This window comes from Pseudopodoces humilis, chromosome 18 (assembly GCF_049639895.1).
Source record: "Pseudopodoces humilis isolate 2021_Gansu_Grassland_sample_001 chromosome 18, ASM4963989v1, whole genome shotgun sequence".
In the NCBI taxonomy this organism is placed as follows: domain Eukaryota; kingdom Metazoa; phylum Chordata; class Aves; order Passeriformes; family Paridae; genus Pseudopodoces; species Pseudopodoces humilis.
In genome coordinates this window covers 17,393,605-17,408,843 of record NC_142217.1, presented here as the reverse complement: position 1 = coordinate 17,408,843, position 15,239 = coordinate 17,393,605, and the positions used below count along the sequence as shown (strand labels likewise).

The following is a 15,239-nucleotide window of genomic DNA, read 5'->3' as shown; positions in this document are numbered from 1 at the left end:
AATCAGGAGGGCTACCAAGAGTATTTTAGAAATTGTGCTCAGCACACACAAGTGTTTTCCTAGTTTATAGGAAAACTTGAGCCTGCTTCACATCTGAGGGAGGGAGTCACAGTCCAACAGCTGCTTTATTACATCTCACATGAAACCTTTGAAAGACAAACTAGAAGCAAAATGAGCTCCCAGAGAGAACAATCCCAATTACAAATGTTTCTGCAGAAAGTCTCAGTGCACCCCACCCTTAACCAGCTCCCAGGGGTGGGAGCAGCAGGACCCACATTTTAATGTTAGGCAGCAGCATGGATTTGAAAGTTGAGATCCAGTGCCAATGCTTCCTCCCCACAACTCCAGATGCTGGCCAGTGTGGCTGCACCACCACTCACACATTTCCTCCTGGTTTCTCTCATTCCCTTTTCGGATCAGCCCACCCCATACTTACGCATCTATGGTTGGGATTGCGTATTTCCCAGTGTTGGTCAGCATGGCACCCTTCGTGTTGGGGTCCTTCACTTCCATCATAAAACTTCTTGGAATTCCTGTGCTTTTTTTAATTCTGGGAACAGACTCGAAATTTTTGTCCTGTTAAGAAATGCAGACATATCTCAAGGCCCACACTGAAAATGAGATTTCAGTGACTATTTTAGGCACAAAAATCTTTAACCCTCTCCCCTTACCTAGCATAACGGTCACTGGACTGAAATACTCTCTTCCCTAAACGAATGCAGCCAGGGTGTTCCAGAGCTCAGAGCAATGTTTTGAACTCACTGACATTCTTTGGCTTAACTACAGGTTCCTTAAGGGTGAAATCCAAACCTGCTCCTCCTCCAAAGGGCAATTCAGAGGGAGCTGGATTCAGGGCTTGGAGAAACTTATTTTGAGATATATCAAGCTATACACAGGGGCTCACAGAGAAAGATCTATGGGAATATTTAGTGCCTCTAACCTAGAGAAAAGAAAATTTTACAATTCCAAGTTTTTCTTGAATCCAAAGGGTTTTGCAACACTGCCACGTTACCTTTGCATTTCACATCAAAAGACACAATTCTTACTGTGAGTAGTCATGTTTGTTATGGAACTCTCTGGACAAAAGTGAAAAACTGAGCACCCCCAAAGTCCCCCAAGTCTTACCCCATTTGTCGGACAGTTCTTTATGTAGTGCCCAGGTTTGCCACAGCGAAAACAGGTGTACGAGGGTGGAGGTGGCCCCACAGGTTTCTTCATGTAACTACAAGGTTTTGGGGAAAAAAAGGAAAAGAGATTCATGTGTCTCGTTTAAAACAAACCATCTCTACAATTTTACATCAACTTCAAAGAACAAGTTCCACATTAGCAACACTTACTTGACTGGATCATATTCATGGCCAGACTGTGTCATCATAGCTTTTATTTTATCCTCCTCGGAAGCATTGGCTTCAGCCAGATTGGCAGTCTGTGCAACAGGTAATTATTTGACACACACATTAGAAACACATTTAAGCCCACACAGCCCAAGACAACACCACTCATCCAATCCTGTAAAGAGCAGCACTACACTAACTGAGCTTGCATGAGAGCAGCTGCTTATACCAAACAGATTTGTGCTGAAGATGGTCTGGGGAGTCCTTATGCCATGACATGATGTTTATGTGCCTGAGAACCTACTAGAAAAGAGCACTCTTGGGCACTCAAACCTTAGGCTCTGTTTGTACCTTACAGCAAGACTTGTGTAACCAATCCAATTTCCTTCAAAGGACTGAAGCTATGTGTAGATAAACAACAATATCCAGTATTTTTATGCTGATTTTTAAGCTCAGACTATATGCAGGAGAAGCTCTCCACTGGACAAGGAATTAAGATGGATACAAGCAGCATTATTTACATTTTGCAGCATTATTTACATTTTGCAGCATTAAAAGGACACAGAACTGCAGAGGTGGGGCAGTTAGGTTTGCTTGCTGAAACTCAGCTTCAGATACACAAGTATTAAAAGGACCAAAGGAATTGTACAATCCCTCAGCAATGCAAAATCCTTTTCAGAAGAAATTTGCCCAGCAGAGCTGCAGGCAGTCCAAACTGCATGTTCCCCCCCCAACTTCTTCCTGTGATTTAACTACAGCGAAGACAATCTACACTTTTTTTCCAGTTGACTATGTCCTTTTAACACACAAACTGTAATATAAACCTTCTGCACAACTAGATCTTCAAATTACCGAAGCCAGCTGATTTTTAAGTCATATTTGTTCAAATGTTTTTATTATACACTAGTCCAGATACAAGCAGGGTCTAAGGGAGTGACTGCAAATGACTTGGGCCTTCAAGCACCTATCACTCAGCTCAAGCACTCATGGTTTGGTTTTGTATGCATTCATTCACAAAAGCAACCAACTAGTTTCAACATTTTATTAAATGGTTGTTTCATATACACAGTGTTTCTCCACAGTAACAGAATCCGGATCGCCAACTATGAAATCATTTCCATTAACAGTTACAGAAAGCTTTACAGATAATACTTGACTAATTTGTTTGAACCCAAACGGTTTACAGAACACATCCAAAAGCCACAAAACATTAGTAGGAATAGACCAAAATTCAAATATGGCATTTCATACATAGTAATAATCACCAGAGAACTGTTAACATATTGCCTCCGTGCTGAGCCGGGCTGCACTAGAGCCATTAGAGGGGGTAACAGTGCTGAGCCACTTGGTGTCATCTTCCTGCATTTTTCTGAAATACTTAAATATCCTCAAAAGCTTAAATGTGTACCTCCACCCCTTGGACAGCTTTGCACATTTCAGAGTAAAACCTCACAGGAGGTTACAGACCCGAGGACACATTTAGGGACAGCACTAATGGGGATCAATTCTTTGGGGGGCTACCTTTTAAACTAGAGATATTTATATACATAATGGGGTTTTTTTTGGTCAAACGTATACAATTTAATTTCTGTAGTGAAGAGGGGAAAAGTTAGCAGCGGGAAGAGATTTATTTTTATTAGAAATGAACTCCAGCCTTTATCTTGATAACAAAGAACTAGCTGCTCTGCCTCAGGCCCTGCCTACTCTACTGCCTTTAGCTTTAGGGACTGGTGGTTGAGCACTCGCCTGTCCACACAGTGCAGTCACTAGTGCTTCCCCAGACAAATTACACATTGGTGAGCAAAAATGCAAGCAGTTCCCGAGCAAAACATGGCATTACAACAGTTTCAGAAGGTCACAGCTGCTCAGATGCCACACATACACGTTGGTATATTCCTATAAACAATGAGGTACATTTACACAATTTACACAGTCTGCGTTCAAACAAATTAGATCGGGTTGTCCACTGTATAGATCCCACAATTTATGGAATTGTGCAGCGTTCAGAGAATGGGTCTGTAACTATGACTAGGGATTCAAAAATAGCCATGCAATTGTCCATGGTACAGAACCGCTTCTCTTGTGGCTGGTCACACCCCCCTGGAATGTCCGTAACTTACAGCCAATTAAATTCTTCTGTACAAACTGGGTTAGTTTCCAACGCAAAATTAATGAAACGTATGAAAAACGGTAAAACAGCTTCTGCAGAGCTTCTTCTTTGTGTCTTGAGGATGAGTAATACTGCAACATTATGCTGAGGCTGATAAGGTACTCCCCTTCTATCTTCCCAAACTGGGAGCTACTCTTTACAGGATAGTATCAAAATATACACACATTTTAAAGTTAAAATAAATACTTTACGTTAATAAAAATTAAAAGGGGCTTTCCAATTACAACAGTTATTCACCCATAGATCACAGTATCAATTTAAAAATAGGAAGCAAACACTTCTTAAAGTATTTGACAAGAATATATATATATATATATATACCTTAGTAAGCTGGGCCAGAGAAATAGATGCAGAAGAGTCATCAATCTGTTCACAAAAAATTAAACACATATTCAAGTTCTACAGTCAAAACACAGCAATAGTTAACCTCTACTATAGTCTGAATGTCTGCACTATATACCCCTGAGTGTTACCCAAAGGAAACCCCAACCCAGTGTAATTTGTATTTATTCAAAACAAAGTCCAAATCTATGATGGCTTAAGAGAACCTACGTGCTTATGAGAAGAAATTAAAATAACCAACCCCACTGGAGATCTACTTATCGCTCAGAATATCTCAGAGAGGGACTTCTATCAAAAGGGTAAGGAAGCTGTCAATTTTCAGCTAAAAAGGATTTAAAAAAATATTTAATTGAGGAAGAAGTATCCAGGTAACATAGTATTAGTGTAGTTTGTAAATGAATCAGTGAATGTCTCACCATTTCTATATGCACACAGTGATGATTTTGTGAACCCACATCTGCCTGTCAGAATGAAGGCCATTCCCAGCAGCCCCGAAACACACACGGTGTCCCTCCTGTCAGTTCCCAAATAAACCCAAATAAAAGCCAATCTAGAACAGCAGCCACAACCAGCCACTTTGTCTGGAGAAAAACCAACTGCTAAAATCATTTCTGTAAAGGTGTTTATAATGACAGAGTAGATTAAATTGAGAAAACTGATTTCTTGTATGATTTACTAGACCACATGCCCTACCACCCAAGTCAGTGAGAATTTCGATGATTCCTTGCAATCAGACCAAACCTGATCTCTAATAGCAGCCTAGTGCTAAATGAACAAAGGAAAGTGCAAAGCATACTCCTGATGATAAAAACATGGATTCAGAGCATAAGCCTGGAATTTTTGTCTCCATTTTTTTCCTCCCAGCAGCCTACAGAACAGCAGTCAGGAATGACATCCTCAGGCTAGAAGCCAGAGAACTAGTGCTAAAGAGCAGTTTTGCCACAAATAAAAAAGGTTAATAACTTGGTCTAGTTCCTTCTGCAGTATATTGAATTATATCATGCCATGAGCAGCACTTGAGCTAGCACAACAGTACCAGAAAGACACTTGAATCACTGCTTAATATATGTAAATTGCTCAAAAGCACAGAACAAAATTTCACAATGTGAACTGAATAGCTCTCCAAGAAGTCACTAAACAGGTCAGCAAAGAAATTAAAACCTTTCCTTAAAAAAGGTCTTGTCCTTTACTACCTAATATAGCAGAGAATTTGAGCCAACAGTTTTAGCAGACTGGAAAAAAGTATTTCCATGCCCAAGATGATTCCTCACAGCAGTAAGCTGTTCCTCTTCTGTGTTTTCAGGCAAGCACATACAGTGGTTCCTGCATTACTGACTAAAGATCTCTTGAAAATGTGTCTTTGGACAGGAACACAGATCTAGACAAAAAGACCTTCATTCCACTGCAAGTCTTACCACAAGATTCACCTCTCCTTCCTTTCAGAATGCTTTGTACCTAGTTCTGTTCAAAAGGAGGTCTGCACAAGCATTTTGAAGCTTCATGCTCCATATGCCACTCTTTTACATGTGAAAAAGCAGGCCAGCGCTCTCTTGGGGCAGGCACAGCTGTAATTTTGTGGTTTTTTCAGAAACAAACAAGAAATTAGGAAAGCTCTAGTTTTAAATGGCCTAGTACTGATCAGGAACTGAAATAAAACAGTTAATAAACTATTAAATCTTTCCTCTATTTTTTTTGGAAGCTGGCATTATACAGCCTGCAGGCAACAGTCTAATTTCTTAAAGGACATGATACTGAACAGTTACCAAAAGCAGCAAACAGATAATTAATGTACTCTTCAGTGCATTTGCCCATGGCCATCTTTCAACCATCCTACATTTTTGGCAAGTTTTCCCTTTTAAATTTCTACTGAAGTATTTCCTAGCAGTCCCTCAAAACGGTCAAGTAGAAACAGTATCTCCATGGAATTTGTAGGCAACCCTAAGATAACACTGCAGAAGTATTGCAAAAAAACACCGAAAAGCAACCCAGAAAAAGTAACCCCCAAACCCTAAACTCAACAGCCAGTGTTTTAACTCCCATGTTGTGCAGCAGACTGAACAGGAACTAACAGGAAGCCAAGTGGGCGAGGGGACAGAAAAGAGAAGGCTGATCTTGCTGGAATTACAGGGCTTCCCCCAAAGCCAGAGCTCACAGGGAGTTCAGCCAGGGAGCTCCAGCTGTGCCCGACAGCTGAACCAGCGAGCACAGCTGGGCCTGCCGCAGCCTCCAAGGAGCCCCACGGTACCACACACCGAGCCTAGAGCAGAAATGGCCCACGTCCTGCCCCTGGCTGTGACAAGGCTGGGATGGCAGCTGGCAGAAGAGTGTAACAAGGAAAAAATACTACAAAGAAGACGCTTTTGTGCATCCTTTCAAAAGAGGAAACTGATTTTAACTTTGCAGCTTTACTCTCCACCAATAACTGACAAGATTCCTAGTGGTTTACTGCAGCTACACAAGACCCAGCTTCTGCTCTGAAATACATGCAGAAATATGTGTGCTTAAAAAAAAAAATTAAAAAAAAAAAATAAAAGCAGCAAACAATCCCCCCCACACCAAGATCTGAGTTAACTTTAAGAATAAAGTGTCTCCAGCCGCAGAAGCTGCTGAGGCTGCAGGGCCTTTCCAGTGAGGGAGGGCCTGTACAGAGGGATGCAAGGCTTCCATCCTCCCAGACCAGGGACAGTCAGAGCACACCAGGGAATGGCTTTGCTTTGCTTTTCCTTTCCTGCTGTTAGTTCTCACACTGTCTTCCCTCCCACTCTGGGATTTTTCCTTTTTTCCTTTTCACACATCTATGTTAGCTTATGGTAAGATGCTACTGAGCAATGTAATACAGACATGCCAGGGAACACACGAGGCTAAAAGAATGTTAACTTTATTTATGAACATGTGGTTTGTGTTTATACACATGCTAGTAAACAAAAAGAAAAAGAACTGTTTTCAAGAAATAAAAACCCATCTGAATTAGATCAAATACTATAAACGTGGTTTACATAAATGCATTACATTAACTGCTAGGGTCACTGGGCCAGTTCAGCTAACTCCAACTCATAATGAGAGGCATTCATCTCCAAAAGGAATTGCAATCAATCAGCAATAGAATTATGGATGTTACATTTAGTGGTCTTAGACCTACACACAGCGAGTTTTCAATTTGAAGTTGATTGTTTCCATGGGAACCAGAGGCTGTATTCTTCCCAGAACACAGCCCCAGAGTTCAGGAATTTCTAGATTAAGTTATCCTAATAGCTGATCAAGTGATCAGAACCAATGATCCAGGGTTAGTGTAATGCCTCACACCAGTCTAGTGAAGGAGAAGCAGTTATACTTAAAATAAAAATAAAAAATAAACCCCACCAAATAGTACTTTGATACTCTAAGGACTATTGGAAAAGTACAGTTGCACACAGTACTGACCCAAGTGGCACACTGAGATCTAGCCCATCACCAGGCACGGATTTCCGTGTGGGATTATATGTTAGCAGCAGTACAGGTGCTTGCAAACCTGAAGGAAAATGCTGCCCTTTTGCAAATGTGAATTCCAAGTGGTGGTATACTAAAGAAAGGCTTAACCTTTGGGAATTACAGCAGCAGCCAGCCCTGGAGTCACCCAGACCAAGAATGTGCTGCAGGCAGAAGTTAAGAAAAGTGTCAGGGATTTCATCCCCAAATGCCCCAGGCTCTAACTTGGTGCCAAAATTTGTGTTACATATTGTCATTTGCAGACAAACTGTTGAACTAAACTGCTTCACCAGATAAAGGGGAGAGATCAAATGCAGAACTTTAGAATACCACTCTGTGTAGCAGCGATATTGAAATTCACGTCAGGCTATTAAAGACATTTCTGTATTCAGGGGGGCCCAAACAATATCACTTCAATTATACAGTGTTAGGAACAAATACCCAAATATTTAAGGACACAAGAAGGAATCATTTAGCTGCACAGAACTGTCCTGAAAACAACTGGGATATGCTAGGTTTTGTATTTGTTTGAACCCCCAAGTCAAAAGTAAGGAACAGCACCAAGTTTCACAATAATGATTTCTCAGTGGTTTTTGATAACATTTTCAAAAACCATTAGGCAAAAAAAAGGTATTTAAAAACAAAAGCTAAGTGATACAATGTGAAAATGGCAAAAAATACACTCCAAACAGTTTTTATTGCAAGAAACAAAAAGCACACAACAACCTATACAAACATACATATCACTAGCTATAGACAGACAGATGTAGAACATGGCACCATGTTCAGTGTGCAAACCTTGAGCCTACAGGATCTGGAAACGATCATACATTATCTGTACAACACAGAGTCATACAGGAGAGAATCTGGCATATTCAATATGAAATACAATGCATTACTAGGCACAAATACCAATATTCACATTAGAACTCTGCAAATGATGGCATTACCCAGTTTTTACTATGCTGAATCAAATACAATGTATTTACAACATACACTAGGTTTTACTAGAAAATATAATAAGTTAACGTTTGGCAAATTAATAAAAGGCTGCATTGTTTAGAACTAAGTGCAGTGTGTAGGAAAAAAAGTGTGAGATTGTGTTTTTACATACTGCTTTTGATGTTCCACTCACTGGCTCACTTCGACTTCTAGAAGAAGAAATAAAGGTGATCAGAATTTAAAACAAATCACTTGTACCCGACACAAAGATTCTAGAACCTGAACATCACATTATGTTCCAATACTCTAGTGAACGTAGACATTTATTTGTAATACATAAACTGTTCTCTCTCGGTACATTTGGTGCAACTAAAAAGCCCCCCAAAATCACATTTCTAAATCGTCACAAATTACTCAAGACTTACAGATCTAGAACACAACAGTGCAAGAGGAAGTCCTCAGACATTTTGTCTCTGCTCTCTAAGTATCAAATCCATGAAGTCTGTACTAGAGTTCTGTGTTCTCAAATAATCAATTACCAAGGCATGGGGCAGCTTTGGCCAGCATGTACATCCCCGGTATCACACACACAGGTACCAGGTACGGGGATTCAGTTTCTATGAAAGAACAGTGATAATCTACAAGTGCAAGTTTGCTCAAGTGAAAAACACAGTCACGTGACAAAGGGGCAACATAACAGTGTCAGCAGCACAGTCTCTAGAACAGTGTTTCTTTGTGGAAGCCCAAGCACTGTGTTCAGAGATCCACTATATTAAGCCATCAAAGTGCCAAAATATTAAACATGTTACATATGCTATATTGACTAAAAGTAGTAGTAGAAATGTCACCTGAAAGTAGTTTCTAGGATTTTGTGCGATTTAGGAGTCCTGTGACAAAAAAAAAGGTCTTAATTGCCAGAATTTGCTATAAGATAATCTTGAATATGTTACAATATTTTAGGAAATATGTATTACATTTGAAAACTTGCTGAGATTCCACATACTCGGTGGTCTGGACCTGCATGCTCCTCATCATGAACCACACATGCAGCCACTGAGAGAGTTAACAAACAATCCACACATCATCCAAAGATCCCATGAGCAGAAGCAATGCAAAGGCTGCTGGGGAATTCACATGCCAATGGAGAGGCTCAGCTTCCTGCCACCTCCTGCTAAACCCCCCAGGCTCCCAATTACACCTCCTGAAGGTGAGGAAGTACACGGAAATAGTTTGGATTACCAAACAATAGTTGCTTCAGCCATTTACTGCAAGGTGAGTAATGCCTTTCTGAAGGCCTCTGCACCATTCCAGAGGGCACTCCCCATCCCCAAACATTAACCACCCTACCAGTGTTTTCTGCAGTGTTTCCAGCTGAGGAACAGAAAGCTCATCTTGCCTGGTTCATTTTCAACTCTACCCTAGCAGTGCTGCTCTTTCCTGATCCCCCCACCCCAGTACTGACAGAATCTTTGATGCCAACTTTGACTCTTTGGAGGGCTTTACAACACCAGGCGAGGTGCACTGGCAGGACAGCACTCAGCTGAAATGAACCCCAAAGCAAAGCTGTGTTTACACAGCACACTGCACAAAGCTGCAGGTGCAGAATCCAGAGGGACAGCTGGGAAGCACTGCACCAACTCCTGCAGTGACATGCCCCAAGGTTACACGCAGAGTCACATCCATTTGGGGTTTTTTGCTTGCAAATGGTTCATGGGTACCAGGATGTTGCTGTATTGTTTGTTCAAGACACACCGTAACTCCTCAGGGTATTTTATTGAGAACCAACGTTTGAAAGACATGGCAAAACCACAAGCTAATAACATCTCCTGCTGGTGGTGAAGAGGCATGGCTTTAAGGAGGTTGAAAAACATGCCCATTCCAACAGAGCTGATGTAGCTATTACAGATCTGGACTGTATGAAAACATCAATGCAGCAATAATCCTGTAGTCAGGATTGCATTTGAGTATCTGTGATTTTAATCAATACTGAGGACAGAGAATCGGGTGTAAACCTTAGAAATACAGAATTGAAACCTGGAGCACAGATCCCAGCTTGGGTACAGACAGACCCAGAAAGGTAATCAGTATGTTTGGCAATGTCCTAAACTGCTTCTGAGATTTGAGTTTGGACAGGATTAACTATTCCTTCACGGTACTTGCACAAAAGCCAGCACCCTTTAGGGTATGGTTCTTTTTCTCTTGCCTCAAACAGATACTGTGTGCACAGGAATCGCTCAGGAATGAAACTTCTTGTTTGCATGGTTCACCACCTGGCAACTCTTGGTCTTTCCTCTACAACTACAATACAACCCCCACAGATCTGAGGCAGAAAAATACCTGTCATGTCCTGCCCCACCTCCCCCAAACGCAGGTGGCAGTCCAACACCCAGAATCAAACTCTTCTGAGACAGGAACAAATGCTAAGTTTATGCTACAACGTGTACCTGTCTTTGTTTAAAAGGCAGACACATATCATAAGGAATCTCCCCATGTAGAGGAAACAGGATCTGCTCTTGAATCTCAGAAAAATAAACCCCAAATCAAACTCAACAGAATCATCCTGAAAGTTACCACTGTTGGTGCCTGAACACCCAAATCTAAGTCTCCTTTGGGACAGACACATTGAAATCTATCCCATGACAATAAACACCAGCAGCAGCTTTAACAAGGAAGCTACAACCCAAGTGCCTCTGCAAGTGCTGTCAGTAACAAGGTGGGCACACTGACCCCTCCCAAAGAAGAGAATGGTTGCAGTACTTACATAACGTATGTTTTGCTGGTAGCTTTAACTCCTCCAATGGGGATTCTCCTCACAATCACTGATGAGTTCTTGGGAATCAGAGCGCTATCATCGGTGTATTCTGGAAACAACATCAGTACAGAAAAAACATTAGTCAATTTGTAAGAACATATTTAATATGTAATTACAGAGCACTTTTGAGAATCCCTTTACAGATCTAAAAGCAAAATTTTATACATAACATCAGGCTTTCATCCTCTCAATACACAAACAGCACCTGTCAAGGAATCTTCAGGTTTCATTATCAAACACAAGCAGCAAAATAATTTCCAGTTTTTAAAGTCAAGTTTGAATGCCAAGAGCAAAATGGTTTCAAATTACACTAAAGCGGAGTCTGATAATGCATGAGGTTTTTCCCTGATCTGTTTTAAGCTATTTTTGCTTCTGTCTGGCTACGAAACCAAGAGATGTCTTGAGAAAAACAAACCGAAGCCAAGCTTCACCTTCATAAAACAGATTCTAAAGTCTGTGACTACTTGTCCTGAGCAAACCAGGCAGCAGATGAAGCTGAACCAATGATTTCAGCATGTTAAGTACACCTGACTCCCCTCTGCTGCCCTGCTCAGGCCCTGCAGAACAGCAGAGCCACCAGCTCTGGGCTGGGAGCTGCATCATCCCCAATCAGGCTGGGCAGCTGCTCAGGGCCTGACAGAGAAATGCAACTGAAACTGGCAGCACTGGAGTCTGCAGCACAAAAGCTTCAGGGTTTCTGAGCCTGCTTTCACAAGTAGGACAGAAGTGGCTCAAACTAAAGTGACACCTCCCCCTTAAGCTCACCATCCAGTCTGAATTAAACAAAGGGATACAATTTCTTTCCACTCACTTTCTGTACAGAAGAGAGACTCAAACGAAATGACTTCTGAAGGCAGCCTTGAAAGCCTTTGGAGAACAGCATGTGTCTGGAGCCATCCCTGCTCTCCCTTGGCCTTTACTGTGCTGGTTGTCTGAAGAGAAGAAAAGCCCCCTGATCTTTTACATAAGGCCCAAACAAAAATCCAACTCAGACAAAATCTGAATAAGCTTAAAATGCAAAGCCCTCTCCATAAGAATGTTTTTATATGGAACCCACACAGGCTGGATATGACTAAATATTGTAAAGCACCATGAGCAGTCCTTCCCAGTGATGTGCCTGCAGTGTTAGTTATTCCAATCCCTCACCTTTGCAGACTGAATCAGAACATTGCTCTGAAATTCAGAGCTGTTGTGTATCTAGTCAAGCTCTATCAGGATGAGTTTGCTCAGTGATCACACACTAAATACGAGTACCTCACAATTTATGCTCCACTTTTCAGTATATTATTCCTATAGGCAGGAACCTCCCTTAGACCAAAACCTACCTAGCAGAAGACATCACTTCAACCATGAAATTAAAATTTTACTTCTATTTCCAACTAAGAAAACATTTCTTCAGAAAACTGAGAAATCATTTAGCTGAAACTAATTCCTGATCTTCCCCCCAGGGAACCAAAGAGTGAGACTCCTCTGGAATGCAGAGTGGTTTAAAACTGTGGGTGAAAGAACTAGCAGCGACAGAAACAGCAGCTCTTACAGAAGTCACATCCTGACACAAGCCCTGGAGCTCTGCTCCTCACACAGCCACCTGTCAAGAGAGGCTGCACCAGGGTTTTCTGATGGAGGAGCTCAAGCAGTGCTGAGGCTGAGACAAACACCTGGAAGATGGTGCCAGCTGCAGTTCTAGAAGCCCAGAGCAGCTGTTTCTACTTGTGGACCAGAGCCAAAATTCTTTCTGGTCCAGATCACTAGACCTTGATTTCAGAGACACAAGATAAGCAACAGTGGCTTCACAAAAACACTTTCAGGTTAAACTGGCATCTCCCAACAGGAACCTACTCCTCATGGGCAGCACTGGGCACAGACTCACAAGTGTCCTCCCAGGGCCTGCACAGCCCTGTCACTGTCTCCCCATGACTCCACAGCTCAGGGTGAGCAGTGAGGCCAGCTCCACACAGCTACTGCTCACACTTGTCCAAGCACAGCTCCAATGGAAATGCTCAAAGCTGGAGGCACCAACATTGTTTGTTCCCACTCCCATGTAGCACAAACTTGTTTTACCACCAGTGATGGCCAGGAAGTGGCTACTGGAATTTGTCAATCTGAGCTGTGATTAAAAGTACCCAGCTAACCCAAAATGCCTACAAAAACAAAGACCTGGATATTAAAGGCAAGAGCAGAAGAGACACAACAGTCTAAAACTTGCTATTTATCCCACAAGAAACTAGTAGCTTGAAAGAGTCCAGAGAAAGAAGTATTTCAAGGCATGAATAAAGGCAAACTAGCTAACAGCAGCTACCCTGACTGCTCCCTCACACTGACAGAGAAATCTAACATCAACTATTACATTAGTGTCCACAACCTTCTTACAACTAAATGCAAAGAGCTCAGACTTCCTGGCAAGTTTATGCTGCTTCACATTGAATGAGCAATTTAAAACCCCCACTTTTAAATTTATCTACTATAAGAATTTCTGCTAGTTTTAATAGTTTGTGTTTATGTACGCTATAAACAAGTTACTGACAAAAGTTATCACGTATTTGCTGGTCTGCTCTTACCCACAGTTTCATCTGACAGCATTGCCCAAGTAACTCTGAGCACCCTGAGAGGTTTTTCACCCAGGTGAAGTACAGAACTCACCAGGAGTCCTTGGGAGGCAAGCCTAGGTGTGCGAGGGCAGGGAAAAGCCTTGCTAAGCAGCTGCTGGGGGAAGGATGTGCAGGTAAGAGCTGCAGTGCCTGCCAACATGCCAGGCTGTCTCCACCAGAACACAGGGAGTTCCCTGGAACACATTTTCTCCCTAGACAGGATTTAAGTCTGTTCTCATCACCACCACTTGTTCACTTTGGGACAAACCATGGCTGTAGCTGGCTATGAAAGCAGCCTTGAAATATCCCACCGGGCCAGTCCTGTTGGATTTTCTGCTTCCCCCAGAACAGGAATCCCTGATCTTATGTACAGCAGGCAGATTATCACTCCTGGAACAAGTTGGCTCAGGAGGCCAAACAGCCCGGGGAATCTCCATTGCACTGTGTCCCACAAGAGACCCTGCACTGCTCTGAAGGGATGAGTCCATCAAATCCACCCTACTTCCAATCACTTAATCGCATTACACCACCCTGCTTTAAGGTCCTCTTGGCTCTGGTGTGGTGTCAGCATGGGGCTGAAGTGCCTGAGCACTCTTCTGCCTTAAAACCACCCAGCCATCCCACACCAGTTCAGAGCAACCCAGAGTTTGGGTTTATTTTCTTTTTATTTTGGCCTGTAAGTATTGCACATTTTCCAAGTGTTCTGTTTCAGAATGTCACAGCACAGGAAAGAGCACTCAAGAAACCTCAGTTGTGGGGCTTGCAGCTCTTCCACAATATTCTGGGAACACCTGTTATAGAAGACAGGTAAAAAAACCCAGATCCAATGAACTAGTTTAAAAGCACCACTCTTGAGTGAAGGCTTTAGAGAAAATGCCTTGATAGCAAGCATGGAAGAGGAACCCCCTACATAAAACTGGTCCTACCCACCCACTCTGCATTCCCGGAATCTTACAGTCTATCAGATCCTTTTTTCCCCACTGATATTTAAAATCCTGTGTACTTTTAGCCTATATTAGCAGTTCTCCTATGACTAGCTTTCAATTAGGAAAAGCAACAGCTCCAGAACCATAAAAGCTTCCAGAATCTTGGAATAATCACAATATGCAGCACATCTCCACCCATGGCTCACTTTGTTCTTTCCAAAGATCATTTTAACATTTACTCAGGACTCCTAAATAGACAAAGTTATAAAAAGCCAATACTTATGTCCACATGTAAGAATTCTTAACATCCTATTTAGGCAGAATATCCCAGTCTAGTTGTTATTTTAATTTCTGCAAATAAATTTAAGCATCTATATCTGGTTAATAGAAACTGAGATTCACATTTATGCATATAAACCAAATATTTGACAGCCATAAATTTTGGAAATACATTCTCTAGCTATGCTCTGCAAATCACAGAGGGATTTTTGCCTTTTCACATGGAAAACACCCTTAGGAAAGCTTCAATAAGCATCTGTGTCACTAATATAGAATTTAAAATTATGTATTTTACATAGTTATATACTTAAAATTTAATACTCATTTTGCAGAGGTTAAAGTGCAACACAATCTGCCTGTGGGATCCAGGACAATCCTTTT

General features: G+C 41.7%; 1 protein-coding gene across 5 annotated transcripts in view; it reads right to left on the bottom strand.

Annotated features, from left to right (window-relative positions):
- Nucleotides 1-15,239, bottom strand: part of RBBP6 (RB binding protein 6, ubiquitin ligase) — a 28,366-nt gene that overhangs the window by 11,355 nt on the left and 1,772 nt on the right. For 2 of the 5 annotated variants that reach the window (XM_014252595.2, XM_014252596.2), the window contains exons 2-8: nucleotides 11,015-11,114; nucleotides 9,102-9,140; nucleotides 8,426-8,462; nucleotides 3,826-3,870; nucleotides 1,338-1,426; nucleotides 1,126-1,222; nucleotides 437-576 (exon numbers count right to left, since the gene is read on the bottom strand). In XM_014252595.2, the coding sequence (XP_014108070.2) occupies nucleotides 437-576; nucleotides 1,126-1,222; nucleotides 1,338-1,426; nucleotides 3,826-3,870; nucleotides 8,426-8,462; nucleotides 9,102-9,140; nucleotides 11,015-11,114 (547 nt within the window). Of the gene's footprint in view, nucleotides 1-436; nucleotides 577-1,125; nucleotides 1,223-1,337; nucleotides 1,427-3,825; nucleotides 3,871-8,425; nucleotides 8,463-9,101; nucleotides 9,141-11,014; nucleotides 11,115-15,239 lie in introns of those variants that run through there. The other 3 variants (XM_005523103.3, XM_014252601.2, XM_014252600.2) reach the window with 2 other exon arrangements.